Source organism: Pelodiscus sinensis, chromosome 19 (assembly GCF_049634645.1).
Source record: "Pelodiscus sinensis isolate JC-2024 chromosome 19, ASM4963464v1, whole genome shotgun sequence".
Lineage (NCBI taxonomy): Eukaryota > Metazoa > Chordata > Testudines > Trionychidae > Pelodiscus > Pelodiscus sinensis.
Window position 1 is genome coordinate 13,441,393 of NC_134729.1, and position 18,523 is coordinate 13,459,915.

The 18,523-nt window shown below is 52.0% G+C and overlaps 1 protein-coding gene across 4 annotated transcripts in view; it reads left to right on the forward strand.

The window, feature by feature from the left end:
* The first annotated feature begins 205 nt into the window (after positions 1–205).
* LOC102454223 (adhesion G protein-coupled receptor E3-like) overlaps positions 206–18,523 on the forward strand; it is a 145,982-nt gene continuing 127,664 nt past the window's right edge. For 2 of the 4 annotated variants that reach the window (XR_012896657.1, XR_012896658.1), the window contains exons 1-3: positions 217–3,322; positions 4,285–4,344; positions 15,176–15,313. Coding sequence is in view for 2 of the 4 variants with exons in the window: in XM_075902415.1 (XP_075758530.1) it covers positions 3,292–3,322; positions 4,285–4,344; positions 15,176–15,313 (229 nt within the window). In the remaining 2 variants the exon portion in view is untranslated. Of the gene's footprint in view, positions 3,323–4,284; positions 4,345–15,175; positions 15,314–18,523 lie in introns of all 4 variants that reach the window. The other 2 variants (XM_075902415.1, XM_075902414.1) reach the window with 2 other exon arrangements.

An 18,523-nucleotide genomic window follows, 5' to 3' on the forward strand; every position in this document is an offset into this window, starting at 1 on the left:
TCGTGGCTTCATTTCCCTTTGCTGAACAAACAAATCTACATGTCTCTGTCGATGGAACCATGTAGTTTAAATATACCTCTAGATTTTAAGGTCAGAAGGGACCATTTTGATCATCTAGTCCAACCCCCTGCACAATGCAGGCCACAAAATCTCACCCACCCACTGCTAGAATAATTCTCTCACCTATATCTCAGATATTGATGTCCTTGAAACGATGGTTCAAAGACCCAAGATGCAGGGAATCTTCCCGCTAGTGACCCGTGCTCCATGCTACAGAGGAAGGCGAAAAACCTCCAGGGCCTCTGCCAATCTACCCTGGAGGAAAATTCCTTCCCGACCCCAAATTCGGGCGATCAGCTGAACCCTGAGCATGTGGGCAAGACTCATGAGCCAGACACCCAGAAAAAAGTTCTCTATAGCAACTCCTATCTTCCCACCATTGGCCTATTTACCACTGATAGTGAAAGGTCAATTAATTGTCAAGATCATATTACCTCATCAAACCATCCCCTTCATAAACCCATCTAGCTTTATCTTGAAGCCAGATAGGTCTTTTGCCCCCACTACTTCCCTTGGAAGGCTGTTCCAGAACTTCACTCCTCTGATGGTTAGAAACCTTTGCCTAATTTCGAGTCTAAACTTCCTAATAGCCAGCTTATATCCATTTGTTCTTGTGTCCACATTGGTATTGAGCTTAAATAATTCCTCTCCCTCCCTGGCATTTATTCGTCTAATATATTTAAAGAGAGCAATCATATCTCACCTCAGCCTTCTTTTGGTTAAGGTAAACAAGCCAAGTTCCTTGAGTCTCCTTTCATAAGACAGGTTTTCCATTCCTCGGATCATCCTAGTGGCCCTTCTTTGTTACCTGTTCCAGTTTGAATTCATCCTTCTTAAACATGGGAGACCAGAACTGCACACAGTATTCCAAATGAGGTCTCACCAATGCCTTGTATAACGGCACTAACACCTCCTTATCCCTACTGGAAATACCTCGCATAATGCATCCCAAGACCGTATTAGCCTTTTTCACAGCCATATCACAATGGCGGCTCATAGTCATCCTGTGATCAACCAGGACTCTGAGGTCCTTCTCCTCTTCCATTACTTCCAACTGATGTGTCCCCAGCTTATAACTAAAATTCTTGTTATTAATCCCTAAATGCATAACCTTACACTTCTCACTATTAAATTTCATCCTATTACTATTACTCCAATTTACAAGATCATCCAGATCTTCCTGTATGATATCCCGATCTTTTTCTGAATTGGCAATACCTCCCAACTTTGTGTCATCCGCAAACTTTATTAGCACACTTCCACTTTTAGGGCCAAGGTCAGTAATAAAAAGATTAAATAGTAATGGTCCCAGAACTGATCCCTGAGGAACTCTGCTAGTAACCTCCCTCCAACCTGACAGTTCACCTTTCAGTATGACTCGCTGTAGTCTCCCCTTTAACCAGTTCCTTATCCACCTCTCAATTTTCATATTGATCCTCATCTTTTCCAATTTAACCAATAATTCCCCATGTGGTACTGTATCAAATGCCTTACTGAAATTGAGGTGGATTAGATCCACTGCATTTCCTTTATCTAAAAAATCTGTTACTTTCTCAAAGAAGGAGATCAGGTTGGTTTGGCATAATCTACCTTTTGTAAAACCATGTTGTAATTTGTCCCAATTGCCATTAACCTCAATGTCCCTAACTACTTTCTCCTTAAAATTTGTTTCCAAGACCCTACTCAGTGTGGGCTCGTCTTAAGCTTTCCTGAATAGAGGATTAAAAGGGTTAATTGTGACTAGAGCCATAACACTCATTAATATTAATGAGAGGGAAGGAGCAGTGGCCAGGATAGGGAAACAATAGCTAAGTTAACAAAAATTACTGAGCTAAGTTAAATCTATGCATTTTGGCAGTGCCAGACAAAGTTCACACTAGAGCACTTAAGAAACTAGGGGAAGCAACCTCTGAACCATTGGTGATAATCTTCTAGCACTCATGGAGGATGGGCGAGGTTCCTAACAAGGCCAGACATGGTGCCTATCTTCAAAAAAGAGCACAAGTGAGGAATGATTAAGCAACGAATTTATTAAACCTTTAAGGATAATAAGGTGATAAACAACAACCAACGTGGATTTGTCGAGAACAAATCATACCAAAAAGAGGCAATTTCCTTCACAGGCACCCAGCCTAGTGGATGGGGCCCGAAAAAGGTTTCAATTTCAAAAGTCTTTTCTGACTACAACTAAGGAAACGTGCTAGTTTCCTCTTGTCCGAACGGAGGTTGAAAGGAGGTTGCATAAGGAGGGTGCAAGGCTAGTCGAGAGTTATGGACACTCACTGGTTCAGCAGCAGAACCACAGAAATGGGTCTGAGGTTTCTGGTCGACCACAAAGGGAATGTGAGTCTACAGTGAGAGGTTGTCGATAAAGGCAAATGTCATTCTGGGATGCATAACCGGAGTGGGGTGGGTAGAGATGGGAGGTGACACTACGCGGCTTGGGAGTACCATGTCCAGGTTTGGGTGCTGAGCTGAAAGAAGGATGAGGATAAACTGTACGGCGTCCAAGAAGAGCAAGAGAAATGAGCAGAGAGTTAGGAAAGATGACCTGTGAGGTAAGATTGAAAGAATTGGGCATGTTTTGTGCAGAGAAGAGATGGCTGAGGCATGAAACATGATAACCCTGCAAATAGGTAAAAGGTTGTTATAACAGGGACAGGGATTACAGGTTCCGAGGTCCCCCAAGAGTAGGACAAGAAGGAACTGACATAGTCAGCAGCAAGGCAGAAGCAGGTTAGGTATCAGGAAAAATTTTCTAACTCTGAGGATGGTTCAGCAGAGGAACACACACTGAGGGGGTTGTGGAGTCCCTGTCAGTGCAGGCTTTAAGAACAGGTTGAACAAACACCTGCCAGGGATGTTCTAGGTCCACTTGGTCCTGCCTCAGTGCCTGGAGGTGGATTGTTCAAGCTCCTCAGGTCCCTCGCAACTCTCCTTTTCTCTAATTCTGTGAAATGGGGCTGGGCCATCTGCACTGTGCTCGGTTTTCCCCATAGGGTCTCACTGCAAAGTAACAGACTATGGGGCTGGCAGACGAGGGAGGCAGAAGGAAGGAGGGCAGGGCAGGCTGGAAAGACAGTGTTTTGTCGTGCGTGGTACTCTATGTTGATATGATCTGAAACAAGGACTTGAGTCACTTTGGCTTCCTGCCTAATTTCTCCAAAATAAGGAAGCTGCAAAGCTCAGAGCCCTCAGAGCTCAACCGCTCCTGAGAGTGTCGGAGCCATCATGGGAACCCGAGGGGATTTGTGTCCATTGGGTGAGTGGAACAAAGTCCATGGGCTGGACTCAGGGGTGGAGCTCAGACAGCCCAGAGGGGTTCATGTGTCCATCTGCACGAGAGCTGGAAGGTGTGTGCTCCCGCTGGGGAAGACACAGCTGTGCTAGCTCTTGTCTAGCTGCGTGCTACACAGAGAAGTGTCCCCACAGCAGGGGGAGGGGCTAGCTGCCCTGAGTGCCTACCTGTGGCCTTGGATACAGATGAGGTTGGAGCAGGCAGCCTTTCCCTTTACTTGGCCAAAGACGGCCACACTTCTGTTTCTCATATGCCAGGTATGTCTCCTAGAGCTCGAATTTACACCTACATTGTTGTGACAGGACATTTCCTCTGCTCCTTCCAGTGCTCATGTTGCACTAATTGAGACTCCATCCAGACTTGCTGAAACACCCTTAGATTTACGGGTCAGATTCCTGGGGCTGGCTGAGAGGGACTCACCGTGAGACCAGAGCCTGGATGGGTCGAAGATGCTGTCAGCCATGTTCACAACCACTGAATCCCAGGGGATAACAGGATCAGTCTGGTGCCTGCAAGCAGCCTAAAGTCTTCCCCGATTCCTCCTGAAGCATCCCAGGTCCAAGGGACCATTCAGCAGCTGACACTAGTCAGAGCATAGATGTATCTTGGCCTTACAACTCATCTCTGGGAAGCTGCTGTGCCCAGGGTTGCGGGGGTGGTGTAACATGAAGTCAGTGCACAAGGGGAATTTCGAGATAGCTGGGTAAGCCAACTTGCTGGAGTGGCACAAAACCAGGGTTCCTGCATATACTATGGTATAAACAGTTATTAATGGAAAAACGGACTTCATTGGATTTACACTAGAATCACAATGGAGTCATCCAGCAAAATTTGGTCCCTGGACAAGGGCCAGGAGACGTTTCTGTCTCTGTTGCTTGTTTCTGTTTGTATAACATTTACACACATTTATTTTTGTTTCTTTCAAGTATTTCTCCTCCTGGTCGTAGTCCCCTCTCTGCCACCAGGGAGCACTCAAGGCTCAACGGGTAAGTTCCCAGGCTCACGGAACAGAATGCAAAACTGTGTGGGACGCGTTTATGCCCATCACAAAACCTCACACAGAATATGTGTCTGCTGTGAAGCTGATACAGGGCGAACAGCTCTTGATGGGGTCTCAGCTCTATAGTGGAGGCTGGGGTCACTGGATCGGAGTCACTAGAAACAGCTGAATGTTTGAGGGGGGTTAAATCTATTTCTGACGTGTTCACTGCCGTATGCTGGGCTAAGGTCACATATTGCATGCTCAGTGGGTATGATTCACATTAGATATGTTAATACTCCTAGTCTGCCCTGAATGCCCATAACATTGTGTCAGGTGCTCACTTCTAGCGGTTACATGGCCTGAACTGGCCTATGTTTCTCTATACACTTGTTCCTCTGTGCTAAGTATTCCATGATACCGTCTTCAAATGTGCCATTCTCCTTTGAGCGATTGCTCACGTCCATTCCATGTAGGTGTGTGCGTGCAGTGTGCACGTGTTGTCAGTAATTTTTCCCCTAGCAGCACTTGTCGGGCCAGCAGGGGAGGCCCCTGCAATGATGCTGCTATACCGGCCAGTATATACCCCTGCTCACCCTTTACCCCCTTGGTTCCTTCTTACCACCCAAGATGATCGTTGAAAAGGGTTTCTGCTCTTGCTTAGCAAACGCCTTTTCACTGGTACCCAGCGTTAATGTTCTTCGTTCTAGTATCAGTTACCGTTCTTATCAGTTTGTTCTTTAAGTGGTGTTTCCTGAGCTAAGAACCCACCGTGGTTCCTGCTAAGTACACCCAGTACGTGAGGTGGGGCATCCCCAGGCCTCAAGGCTTCAAGCCCTGTGAGAAGTGCCAGAGGCCTGTGCCCTGTGGCGATCTGCATTCTGTCTGTCTTAAGTGCCTGGGTGAGGCCCACTTGTCCGAGGCCTGTAAAATCTGTAAGGCGTTCATGCTGCAGACAAAGCAGGAGAGAGAGTCGTGCCTCAAGATTATCCTGATAGAGGGGCTTTTTGGCAACTGGCATCCAATCCAGCACTGGCGACCCAGAGTGCACCGGCTTTGGTGCAAGAGGCATCAAACCATTCAGATGCCTCACCGGCACCGTGCAGACTCTGGCACCGCTCCCAGTCCCTGGTGCCTGAAAAAAAGAGGAGGCCCAGCAGAGGCAGGTCACCTCCAGGGTGCGTGCCCTCTATGCACCCTCAAGTGGGGCATGTAGCAGCATTGGGCGCCGAGCCCAGACCATCTCAGTCGGGTAAACGACCTATTCCATGCTGGGACCCCCGTCTATTGGGAGACGGCCCAGACTCCTTGACTCTGGAGGCCTTTGAGGTTTCCAAAGACTTAATTGAACTTCCCCCTCTCCTACTTTGGCACCGGCCTCCTGCTCCTCCCCCTCATCAGCACTGAGGCAAGCCAGAGTTGATGGCCTGGCACCCCCCCACTGTAGGGTCATCAGCTACGTCCACTTCTGCTGCACCCTGCTTGGCCTTAGAGTACTCCAGAAGCAGAGTCACCATGATCATCCAGGGGATCCAGATCTCGGTCTCGGCCCCGGTCTTACTCCCATCACCGATCATGGCACTGTAGTTCCTCTGTGCATCAGGAGCAGCACCAATGGGCATAACCAGGCCTGGTACCGAAGATGCAGCAGTCATGGCCTCCACTGGCACCAACTCCATCTGAGTGGCCATTTTGGACCCCATGGGCCTACCACCAGATGGGTGCCCTTCTAGACTGGAGCCAGTCTTCTCTGAGTCCAGGCAGCTTCTTTGGCAACCCCAACAACTCGGTCCTCTACATCAGGGCAGTCGCTCCTCCTCATCAGGCCAGTCCCTCATTCTTCGGAGACCAAGGGCCCCGGGGCCCAGCCATCCACAGTGCCCTTGTCAATGGCCTCTCAAGGCCCTTCACAGGCCACAGTCCACGTGGTGACAGGCCTGAAGGGGTCCTCATCTTCCTCTCTGGATGAGGCCCTGGGCAGCACTCTCCCCTCCATCAAGGGCACACCAAGATCGCCTTCACCGACTGACCCAAAGCCTGGGGTCCAGGCTGAGAGGGTGTTGGAGGACTCCGACCCTACCACCAACATCCTGAAATCGGACACCCCCATCAGTAAAATGGTGGCCAAAATCTCCAGGTCCCTCTGGCAGACCTCGGCCTCTGTTCCATCAACAGATAAGAAGGTTGAGCGGCGGCATTCTGTTTCCCGGGAGGGGAACGAATACCTTTTCTCTCATCCAGTTCCGGGGCCACTGGTCGTTCAGTTGGTGAACCAGAGGGTGCCACCCCTAAGAACAGGACCTGTTAGGAAGCAAGGCCTAACGCATCTGGATGCCTCCAATTTCGAAAAGCAAACCAGCAGATTCTGCTGTCCTGCTATGGGCCTCCGTGGACAAGTTCACCGAACTGCTTCCCAGGGATTCTCGGCCCGACATGTGCCTCGGCCATGGGGTTGGTGTTAACGCTGCAGCTCCTGGCTGCAGGTTCCGGGGTGCAGCTTTTGTGGCTCAGGTCCTGATCCTAGATATCTGCTGATCACACCTTTGCCGATCACTACCTTGGGTAGAGCTGTCCTCCATTCAGGGGAAGGTTAGAACTCTGACCCCGCCACCTGGTGTTTCTACTTTGAAGGCATCCCTCCAAGAAGATAGAATGGATCCTTACCTGGTAACTGTTGTTCTTCGAGATGCGCTGCTCACGTCCATTCCAAATCCTGCCCACCTCCCCTTCTTCGGAGTGATCCAGTAAGAGGAACCAAGGGGGTGGAGGCCAGCAGGGGTATATATTGGCCGGTATAACAGCATACTCCAGAGGGCTCCCCTGCTGGCCCAATGGGTGCTTCTGGGGGAAAAAGTTCCAATGACAAGTGCATGCTGCCGCACAGCCCTAATGGACTGGACGTGAGCGAGGAGTAACGGAAGTTCGATATTAGGATCTGTAATTCGAACTACCTACTCCGTGCTGCATGTAGCCACGGGCACGGAGTTCGGACTAAGGGGGATTTAAAAATGGCAGCGCCCGGGAACATGCAAATGAAGCCCGGGTTATTTAAATTCCAGGCTTCATTTGCAGCTCTGGTTGCCCTAATTACTCTACCTAGCTCGAACTAACGAGCTAGTGTAGAAATACCCTAACTGTTTTTGCCCAAAACCTATGAGCGTGAGCACATGGGATGGAGGGGGAGAGTTCTGCCATAGGCACAGGCCGGCAGTTGCTCTCACTGGAGTGACCCAAAGATAAGGATGATAGAGGTGGGACGAGGCCAGAAGGTGTCGTCACGCTCTTGGTCCCTGGGATACGTGTGTGCAGAACAAAGAGATGAGGGGCACAGTACGGTCCCAAAAAGACAAGGCAGAAAGATGCTGGTTTAGACCAGTCTTGGAGGTTGCAAACAGTAGCTCTTTCTTTGTAAGTAGGCTGGGTACAGGACCACTGATCTGAGGAGAGGGCTGGTGACTGGACACTAGGCCCCACTGCCATGAGAGCAGGGTATGTTATTATTGACTGTGATATCTGGGTCTCACTACCATTCCAGAAGGGGTGCTCTTACTGACTGTGGCTACTAGGCTTGATTGCCTCCTAGGGAGGAAGTGTGGTTATTGGGCCTTAGCCATTGGGCTCAATATGCTCACGGGGTAAAGCACCTTTTGAGAGGCCTCAGAGCTCTAACGCCCTGCCTCTGAGGGGGACGGGCGTGCTTTCCCCGTCAGACAGGGGTGTAGATAGGAAAGAATTTCAAACCCTGCTCACAGAGGGAGACCCTGAACTGGATAATTTGCAATTTCAACATTATCAATTTCTGGCTGAAGAGGGACGTGAACTGGTTAATGCATCACAAAGGCAGTTTCCCCTCTCTGGACAGTCACATCCCCCACCAAATGCCGTGAATGAGCCACGTGTGCTGTGACTTGATTAGCCTCAACACAAGCAACTTCTTTCTTATCCACACCCTGCCTGTGGAGCTACCACTCCCATTCATCTGGGGAAGTGGGTTTTACCCACAAAAGCTGATGCTGTAATCAGTCTGTTAGTCTCTAGGGTGTCACTGGATTCCTTGTTGTTTTTGCAGACACAGACTGTTTTTGCAGCCACCCCCCCTGAGACTGAACAGAAAGGCCTTGTGCTGCCAGCGTACACCCGCTGAGGGTCTGGCCTACTGTTCCCTGTGAGCAGAGCACTTAGGCGGCCACCAGGAGGGATTCAGGTACCACAAGCTGATTAGCGGAATGTCCAGAGCCAGCAGCCTGTGTTTCTTGTGCTGGTGCACATTTGTACATAATTCAGTGCGCAGAATAATGTTTATTCTTCTTCGGGGATGTCCCCGCAGGTGCTCCACTATGGGTGCTGGACTTGCCCCGGTGCCACAGACGGAAGCTTGTGATGAGCAGTGTTCGGCCAGACCGTACATGTGCTGCAGGCTCGCAGCTTTCGCGTTCTTTTCTGTCTCATGTGGTCCAGCCCCCCGCCAGTCCCTCTTTACCGCCTCAGGCTGCAGACACTTGGAACTGCGCTCTTCATTTAGCTCACTGAAGTAGATTATTTCTAGTTCCCTCATACATACACCCTTAGGGTATGTCTACACTACCCCACTAGTTCGAACTAGCGGGGTAATGTATGCATACCGAACTTGCTAATGAAGCCCGGGATTTGAATTTCCCGGGCTTCATTAGCATAAAGCTGGCGCCACCATTTTTAAAAGCCGGCTAGTGCGAACCCCGTGCCGCGCGGCTACACGCGGCACGGGCTAGATAGTTCGAACTAGCTAGCCATTCCGAACTATCTGTATGCCTCGTGTTATTCTCCTTATTTCTTAAAAAAAAAAAAAAAAAAAAGAACAACAAGAATTGAAAGGGAGTAAGAATAGAAACCCCTTACTGTTCTTACCTCCCGCCTCTCAGTTGTTCTCCCTTTCGCCCCTTGTACATAGTTGTGTTCCCTGAAAAAAAAAATAGAAAGAAAGACAAAAACAACAGATAAAGACAACAGAAGAGAGACATTATCACCAAGTTACCATTTACTCAGAGATAAAACTCGGCTGCAAACAACTGCCGCCTCAGGGCAACCGGCAAGAAGTCAACTGCCGGCTTCAAAAAATGCGGCTCTTGCCGGGAGGCAATGTCAGCCACCGATGGCCACTCAGAATGCATCTGTTGTCTGGGGGAATCTCATGTCCCCCAGAAGTGTACCCACTGCACCAGACTCACCTTCAGGGCTAGGAAAGACAGAGAGGCATCTGCAAATGCTTCTCTTCAACAAAGCCCTGCAGCCGCAACAAAGTGATTCTGACCAGCAGCCCCACAAGTGACGGGCTTTCTCCCCGACTACGGGGCTTCAGAAGAAGCCTAGGGTCTCTCTGACGAGATCCTTACCAGCTGCCTTAAATGGCAGGGAAAGTCAGCCTGACAGACCTGGGACCTCTGGCACTGTGAAGCCACGTCCCCTAGCCTCAGTGGCTCCAAAGCTGAAGTGCCCACGGGAGCCTTCTCATACTCCGGCTTCCCAGGCAGCATTGCCTCAGCCCCTTCCTCTGCCTCCGTTGCAGAGCGCTGAGCCGGCTCCGAGAACTGACCTGGAACCGACCATCATGGCACCGGCACGCGCACCGCTCCCAAGCCATCGTGCGGTGCCAGACTACATGGCGCCGATCCGCCTTGCTACCGGCACGGCGCTGGTTGCTGCTGCCCCTGAGCCGCCAGCGCCAATCAACAGAGCACCTGCTAGCTCTTCAGCGCACGCTGGCAGAGCAGGAGCGCTGAGTCCTGCTCCTTTGATCTTCCTGCGCCGGAGCTGCTCTTGCCCCCGCCTTCTCTCACCGGCACCCTCCTCGCCTCTCCCGGTGCCTCATTCTCCACGCTGCTATACCCACTGGCATGGATCCCCCCATGCCTCCTCCAGGCTGTCTTCACTATTTCCGGCTGCTGCACCTTCCCATCGCAGACATCACTACAGGCAGCTCTCTGCGTCTCCTGCTTCTTCCAGGGCATCAGACATCTGCTCCTGTTCGCCCTGCTCTCCGTACCATTACCGATATTATTCCCATTCCAACTATCACGATGACCGCTCACCGCAACATGACAAATATCATCGCGGCGACCGCCACTCTCAAGACTCCCTCAGCGGCTACTTTTATCGATCACGTTCTGCCTACAATTATCTATCATGAAGACGCTCTCCAACTCTGGCCCCCCTTACTCTTCCGCATCATTCAGCATCACCACCTCATCCTCCATCAGAGACTGATCACACCGCCTTTGGGGACCACCTACCGGGGACTTCCATCCCAGACTCGTCACCGCCAGAGGAGGCAGTCACACCGGGCGACAGCTCTCCACCAGATGACCTCCGTCAGTTCCAAGAGTTGTTTAAGTGAGTAGCTATCACACAAGAGATTCCGCTGCAGGAACTCAAGGACAAGCGGCACAAGCTTTTCAGGAATCTCCAACCGCAGCATAGCTCATGCCTGACCATTCCTCTTGTCGAGGGCATCCTGGAACTGGCTGATGAAGTGTGGCATGCTCCAGCATCGGCTCTCCGGACCAACAAACAGGCCGACAAAGAAATATTTTGTACCACTGAAGGGCATGGAATTCCTCTTTGCCCATCCACAACCTAACTCCCTAGCAGTGGACGCAGCTCAACAGAGGGCTAGAGCCCCACACTTCAAACAACAAGGCTCCGATAAGGACGTAAAGAGACTTGACCTCCTGGGCAGGAAGGTCTACACTTCAGCAACGCTACTCCTCAGAATCGCCAATTACTCGGCGCATCTCTCCAATCACACCTCTGATATGTTTTCACGCCTCACCCCCTTCATGGATCATCTCCCTGATTCTAAGAAATGGATCCTGAGGTCAGTAATCCAAGAGGGTTACACATCAGCAAGAACGCCCCTCCAAATAGCCATGGACGTTGCTGACACTGCTGCTCGCTCCACTGCTACTGCCATCGTTATGCGCAGAGCTTCTGTCCTTTAAGCAGCGGGAGTTCCGAAGGAACTACAGGCCAAAGTCGAGGACTTACCCTTCGACAAGGATAAGCTCTTTGCAGAGACCATGGACTCAATCTTACACTCCTCCAAAGACTCCCGAACAACCTTGCGAACTCTGGGGATGTACACTCCCCCCCTTTATGAGACGCCGGTACTCACCATAACAGCGCAGATATGACTACTCCTACATCAGACATCAGTGGCAGCAACAACACCAGCAACAGAGGCCCTTTGACAACCAACGCTCTCGCCAGAGGCCTCGGCGATGCCGAAACCCAAACGGCAGGATGATCATGCTTCCCAACAACAAACAACAGGTTTGACACGTTGGTCGGGGGCAAGCAGACAGTCACAGGCAGCATCACGAATCGTACGACCCAGTTCTTTCACCACCGGCTGAGGCCCTTTCTACATCAATGGGCAAAAATCACTATGGACAGATGGGTCCTCGAGATTGTTCAATCTGGCTACCCTTTCCCTTTCATAGCCATCCTACCAACTACCCCTCCCACCCTGTCCCTCTTCAGGGACCCCTCTCACGAGACCTTTCTCTAACTAGAAGTCGACCGCCTTCTCTCTCTGGGTGCCATAGCGCCAGTCCCAAAGGATTTCAGGAACAGGGGCTTTTACTCACATTATTTCCTCACCCAGAAGCAGTCCGGACGTTGGTGCCCCATCCTAGATCTCCGCCGTTTGAACAAATATCTCAGGAAACAACAATTCAAAATGATGACTTTAGCTGCCATAATCCCTGCATTAGATCCACAGGACTGGTTTGCCGCCCTTGACCTCCAGGACGCCTATTTCCACGTCCCTATCCATCCAACTCACAGAAGGTTCTTGTGCTTCATCGTGGTAAAGGACCACTTCCAATACAAGGTCCTCCCCTTTGGGCTATCGTCAGCCCCCAGGGTGTTTTCAAAGGTTCTATCCATGGTCACAGCCTTCCTCCGATGCCAAGGGGTACTCATCTTCCCTTACCTGGACGATTGCCTACTCAAGGGCCCTTCTGCACACGAGGTCTCCCAGATGGTTCACATCACAAGGCAAGTCTTTCAATTGCTCAGACTCCTCCTCAACGAGTAAAAGTGCGTTTTGCGACCCACTCAGAACATCAAGTTCATTGGGGCCCTCCTGGACTCACTTGCCGGCAGAGCATTCCTACCCTTACAGAGGTTTCAAGCCATCCAAGACCTCATTCACACCATCACCATCAGCCCTACCATTCCACTCATCGCATGCCTCAGACTGATGGGCTATATGGCCACCACAACATATGTGGTGAAATATGCCAGACTACATCTGCGCGCCCTTCAGTACTGGCTGACTCTCGTATACAATCACACCAGATACGATCTCCACAGGCTGGTAACGCCGCCATCTGGCATTCTCCAATCTCTCCTTTGGTGGACCAGCCACACAAACCTGCTGTCAGGTATACCTTTCCATCGGCAGGAGCCACTCCACCAAATCACAACGGATGCCTCCCTACTAAGCTGGGGGGCTCACATGGGCTCCCTCTCAGTCTAAGGCCAATGGTCCCCACAAGAAGCACAACTACACATAAACCTTCTAGAGCTACACTCCATTTTTAACACATACAAATCCTTCCTCACCTACATTTGAAACACCACGGTGAGGATACTCACGGACAACATCACAGCCATGTATTACGTGAATCGCCAAGGTGGCGCTCGCTCCCGTTCCCTATGCACGGAAGCCATCCACTTTTGGAACTGGTGCATTCGCCACGGAGTAACATTTACGGCATCCCACTTACCTGGCACCACAATCGTGACGGCAGATTTCCTAAGCAGACACTTCTATGTAAATCACGAATGGGAAATGCACGATGGCGTCCTACGCGAGATCTTCCAACGTTGGGGTACTCCCTGCGTGGACATCTTTGCAACTCCCGCCAATACAACATGCCACAAGTACTGCACCAGGGTGGGCCTAGGCTGCGCATCCCTAGGGGACGCCTTCCTTACGACTTGGCGCGGACCCCTCCTCTATGCATTCCCCCCCATACCTCTGATCCCCAAAGTCCTTCAGAAACTGAAGGCGGACAGGGTAATGCTAATCCTCATAGCCCTGGACTGGCCTCACCACAGCACTGGTTTCCCTTCCTCCACCGACTCTCTGCACAGACACTGATCCACCTTCCACCTCTCCACAATCTCCTCACACAAGACCGAGGATGCCTGAAACACCCCCAGATACAAATGCTGAACCTAACAGCATGGTTCCTACCTGGCTGACTCCATTTGAATCCCTCTGCTCCGTTCCAGTCCAACACGGTAGATGACAAACCATGAGAAAAACTTACCTTCACAAGTGGTGCAGATTCTCCTCCTGGTGTACTTTGACCCACCACGATCCGACACGTCCATCAATCCCCTCTGTACTGGACTACGCATTGCACCTAAAGAACAAAGGCCTTGCGTTAGCCTCCATCAGGGTGCACCTTGCAGCAATATCAGCATTCACATCACCAATAGATGGTGTTTCTGCCTTCGCCCATCCTACTACTAAGAGATTTCTCAAGGGCTTTACCAACATGGACCCACGGCATGACCCAGTCCCAGCGGTGTGGAGCCTGGACATTGTCCTCGACGCCCTAATGAGGCCACCGTTGGAGCCTCTGGCGACTATATCCTTGCATTTCCTCACTTTGAAAACTGTTTTCCTGCTTGCCATAACATCAGCACACAGAGTGAGTGAGCTTTCCGTCATGATAGCCACACCACCATATACAATTTTCTGTAAGGATGGAGTAGACTACATCCAAGTTTCATACCCAAAATTGTCTCCCATTTCCATGTCAACGAACCAGTGATCCTGCCAACTTTTTTCCCAAAGCCCCATGCCTCACCACGAGAAGCGGCCCTACACTCCTTGGACACCCACAGGGCCTTAGCATTCTACATAGATCACACAAAACCTTTCAGGCGTACGAACCACTTATTTGTCTCCTTGACACAGAGATCAAAGGGTCAACGCCTATCTTCCCAGAGGATTTCCAATCTTGTAACCTCATGCATAATGCAATCGTACGCAGCGAAAAGCTTACCCCTTCCATCCCAACCACGTGCCCACTCCACTAGAGCCATGGCCACATCTACAGTGTTTCATAGAGGGGTATCTCTGAAGGACATCTGCAGGACGGCGACCTGGTCCTCACATGAGACCTTTGCCAAACACTATTCTCTTTCCCTAGGCACTCGTTCAGATGGGGCAGTGGTGACTGTGGTGCTCTCCACAGTGGATAAATAGGGACTCCTTGCCCTCCTTCCGTTCTGGCGACTACTGCTACACAGTCACCCATAGTGGAGCACCCGCAGGGACATCCCCAAAGAAGAAAGCGAAGTTATTCACCTCCGGTGCAGTAACTGTCATTCTTCGAGGTGGTATCCCCATGGGTGCTCCACTACCCGCCCTCCCCCCCGCTTTGGAGTCCTCTCTCTCTCTCTGTTCTTGTCTCCTTATGGTACTAAAGGGCATCAGCAGAGCTATGGAAATAAGGAACCCCAGGACAGGAATGTGGGGGTCGGGCCGTGGGGCAGGATACAGACCATAAGCAGAGCGTCCTGCAGAGCCCGCACAGCCCCTGCCTGCCTGCCTTACATCTGGCTGGAGCCAGGCACCTCTTTCGTCCACGAGGGCGAGAGGGGCTGACCGTGCTCACCAGTGACCAGGCCCTACTCGCCCCAGCCCAGCTGAGGAGCGAGTAGGAGACGAGGGGCCGAAGAGCTGCCGGGAGTGCCTGGGCAGGGGCCTGCAGGGCATGAGATGAGCCAGGGGAAGGGGCAGACGGTGCAGGGCGGCTCACTCTGGTTTCCATTCCCAGCAGGTGCCTCTGAGATCTGCCCTGTCCTGATCTGCCCGTCAAATGCCACGTGTGTGAACAGCACCCACTGCGCCTGCCTGGATGGATTCCAGTCCAGTGGGAATCGCTTCTTCACCGACACATTGGAGACCTGCGATGGTAACGGGGCTCCCCGTCCGACGCCAGATGGTCCAGACACTAGAGGGGGAAAGAGGGGAGTGTCAGTGCTCGGGGAACGAGGGAAGGGGCCGAGCAGTGGGTCACTAGTGTTTCACAAGGTCCAGCAGGCCCATGTGGGGTGGTTGGGGTTTCCCGCAGGAGGGAGGCAGAGCTCTGGGAGGCTTTCGTTGTAGCTACACACAGTGCAGGTTGACAGGCTGGCTGGCGATGTGCACGCCACGTGGCTGTCTTAGAGCAGGACCTGAGCAGTCGCTCAGGGTATGTCTACACTACCCCGCTAGTTCGAACTAGCGGGGTAATGTATGCATACCGCACTTGCTAATGAAGCCCGGGATTTGAATTTCCCGGGCTTCATTAGCATAAGCGGGGAGCCGCCATTTTTAAATCCCCGCTGCTTCGAACCCCGTGCAGCGCGGCTACACGGGGCTCGAACTAGGTAGTTCAGAGTAGGTTCCTATTCCGAACTACCGTTACTCCTCGTGAAACCCGCCCACCTGGAGCCCGCTCATTCTCTGTCCTGACTGGGAGCCACGTGGTCCGGCCAGACCCAGCGTCCTGCCTTGGGCCCCGCGAACTCTTTGGCTGGGCCTGACAAAGGGCCACTCCTGTGTGCCACGCTGGCAAAGCAGGGAGTCACACGAGCAACTACTTAGATGCTCCCGTTCTCCTGGCCACAGCCAGCGCCACTCCTCACGCAGACGGGACGTTCTGAAAACAGAATCTTCCAATCCCCAAATGGGAGAGAGAGAGAGAATCCATCAGATTGCACCCACCAATTACCCAGGTCTTGGTGCAGGCTTGGAGCAGAGAGAGATTAATCGACTGTTTGTTGTCTCTGGAATACAATCTCTATTAAGAGTTTTTTTTGGGTCCAGTTCATAGCAAAGACGCTTCAGAAGTAAGGAGCTGGAATGAAGACAGAGGAACCTCTGGGGTCCTTTCACACCCTTGCTCATGCGGCAGGAATTCTTTTGTTCTCCCCGTGTGAAAGTGAAAGTACCTCCACAAGCGGAGTTTGACACATAAGCAGGTTACCCCTTGTCACAGTCTCACAAGTTGCGCCCACACCTGGCCCGTTGGTTCTATGGTAGAACTGCAACGGTGTGACAGCCCCTTCTCAGGGAGTCCGCTCTTTGCTGGGGGTCCACCCCCCTCCATCTCTGGGATGATGCCTTTCGAGGCCGTCAGCAGGCCTGTGTCTGCTGTGGGCCCCCGTGGACCTCCAGGGCCTCATCTCTTAGGGTATGTCTACACTAGCTCGTTAATTCAAGCTAGGTTGGCAAATCAGGCAACCGGAGTTGCAAATGAAGCCTGGGCTTTAAATATCCCGGGCTTTATTTGCATGTTCCCGTCCGGCCTCCATTTTTAAATCCCCCCTTGGTTTGAACGAACTGCTCGCGGCTACAAGCGGCAGGTTAAAGTTCATCTGAACTAAGTCCTTAGTTTGGATTAACTGTTACTCCTCGTGGAATGAGGTATAACAGTTAGTCCGAACAAAGGACTTAGTTCAGATTAACTTTAAACTGCCACGTGTAGCTGCGGGCAGTTAGTCCGGACTAGTGGCATTTAAAAATGGCAGCCGGACGGGAACATGCAAATAAAGCCTGGGATATTTAAATCCCGGGCTTCATTTGCAACTCCAGTTGCCTCGAATTAACGAACTAGTGTAGACATACCCCCAGAGAGAATAGTGCGACCCTGTTCTCCCCTCCAGATCGACTCAACAGCACCAAACAAGGGGGTTTATTGAGTTTGAACGCAGCAAAGAATCTCTCAGGCCTGGAGGCCTGGCCCCCTCTGCCCAGCATGTCCGAGGGTATGTCTACACTACAGCGCTAATTCAAACTAATTTATTTCAAATTAGTTAATTCGAAATAAGCTAATTTGAAATAACGCATCTAGACCCAAAAACTAATTCGAATTAGCGTTTTGCTAATTCGAAATAGTGTGTCCACACTGATTGGATGCTGGATCGCATTTAAGGGCAGCTGAAACCGGTTCTGGCAGGGCATCAGGTCAGTAATTGCTTTGTTGGCACCATGGAGCCAGAGCTTGCCCTGGGCATTCTGCTCCAATTTTTGGACTTGCTGCTGAAAGCCTGCCAGCAATGGCTGGAGGCTGCCTGGCATCATCTGGTGCACGTCAGCCCCCTGCCTCTCCTCCTGGCCTCCCTGGGGACCATGGAGGAGCCGCAGCAGCGCCTGGACGCCAGCATGCCCCGCCACATCTGGCGTCTGGGCACCAGCAACGAGTGGTGGGACCACACCATCCTGGAGCGATGAGAAGACCAACAGTGGACACAGAACTTCAGGATGAAGGAGGACACCTTCCTGGAGCTCTGCGAGTGGCTCGCTCCTGCTCTGTGGCGATGGGACACTTGCATGAGGCCTGCCATCCTGCTCCAGAAGCGTGTGGCCATCACCCTGTGGAAGCTTTCAATGCCGGACAGCTACTGATCTGTCGGGAACCAGTTCAGCGTGGGGAAATCCACCGTCGGAGCAGTGCTCGTGCAGGTACAGCACTTACCGCCACTGCAACGAGGGGATGGGCTGCCCCAGGGAAAACGGGGGGAGAGGAGGTGAAAGTGCCCCACACGGGAGGGTTCGGTCTGTCCCAGCCGTACTACATGCTGCCCGCGGCAGCCAGGATCGCAGTGGGGGTTGCTTCTGGGAGTGGGTCATGAGGCAGTGCCAGAGAACGAACACTCCCAGCCACCCAAGCACCCCAGTGATTCGCAGTTTGGTGTGTGGTCATCCAGGGGTTCTGGTGCCCTCGGCTTCCCTAAATTTAGGGGGGCCATCAACGGGATGCACATCCCCATCCGTGCCCTGGAACACCAGGCTTCCCAGTACATCAACTGCAATGGGTACTTCTCCATGCTCCTGCAGGCCGTATCTGACCACCGGGCCAGTTCACGGACATTAATGTGGGCTGGTTCGGCAAAGCACATGATGCCAGGGTGTTCTGCAACTCCTCCATGTGCTGGAGGCTGCACACCGGGACCTTCTTCCCTGACCGCCACATCAGGGTCGGGGACATGGACATGCCTGTCTGCCTGGTGGGGGATGCGGCCTACCCCCTACAGCCCTGGCTGATGAAGCCCTACACGGGACACCTCAACCCCTCCCGGCAGGCCTTCAATGCCAGGCTCACCAGGGCCCCCGCATCGTGGTTGAGGGGGCCTTCGGC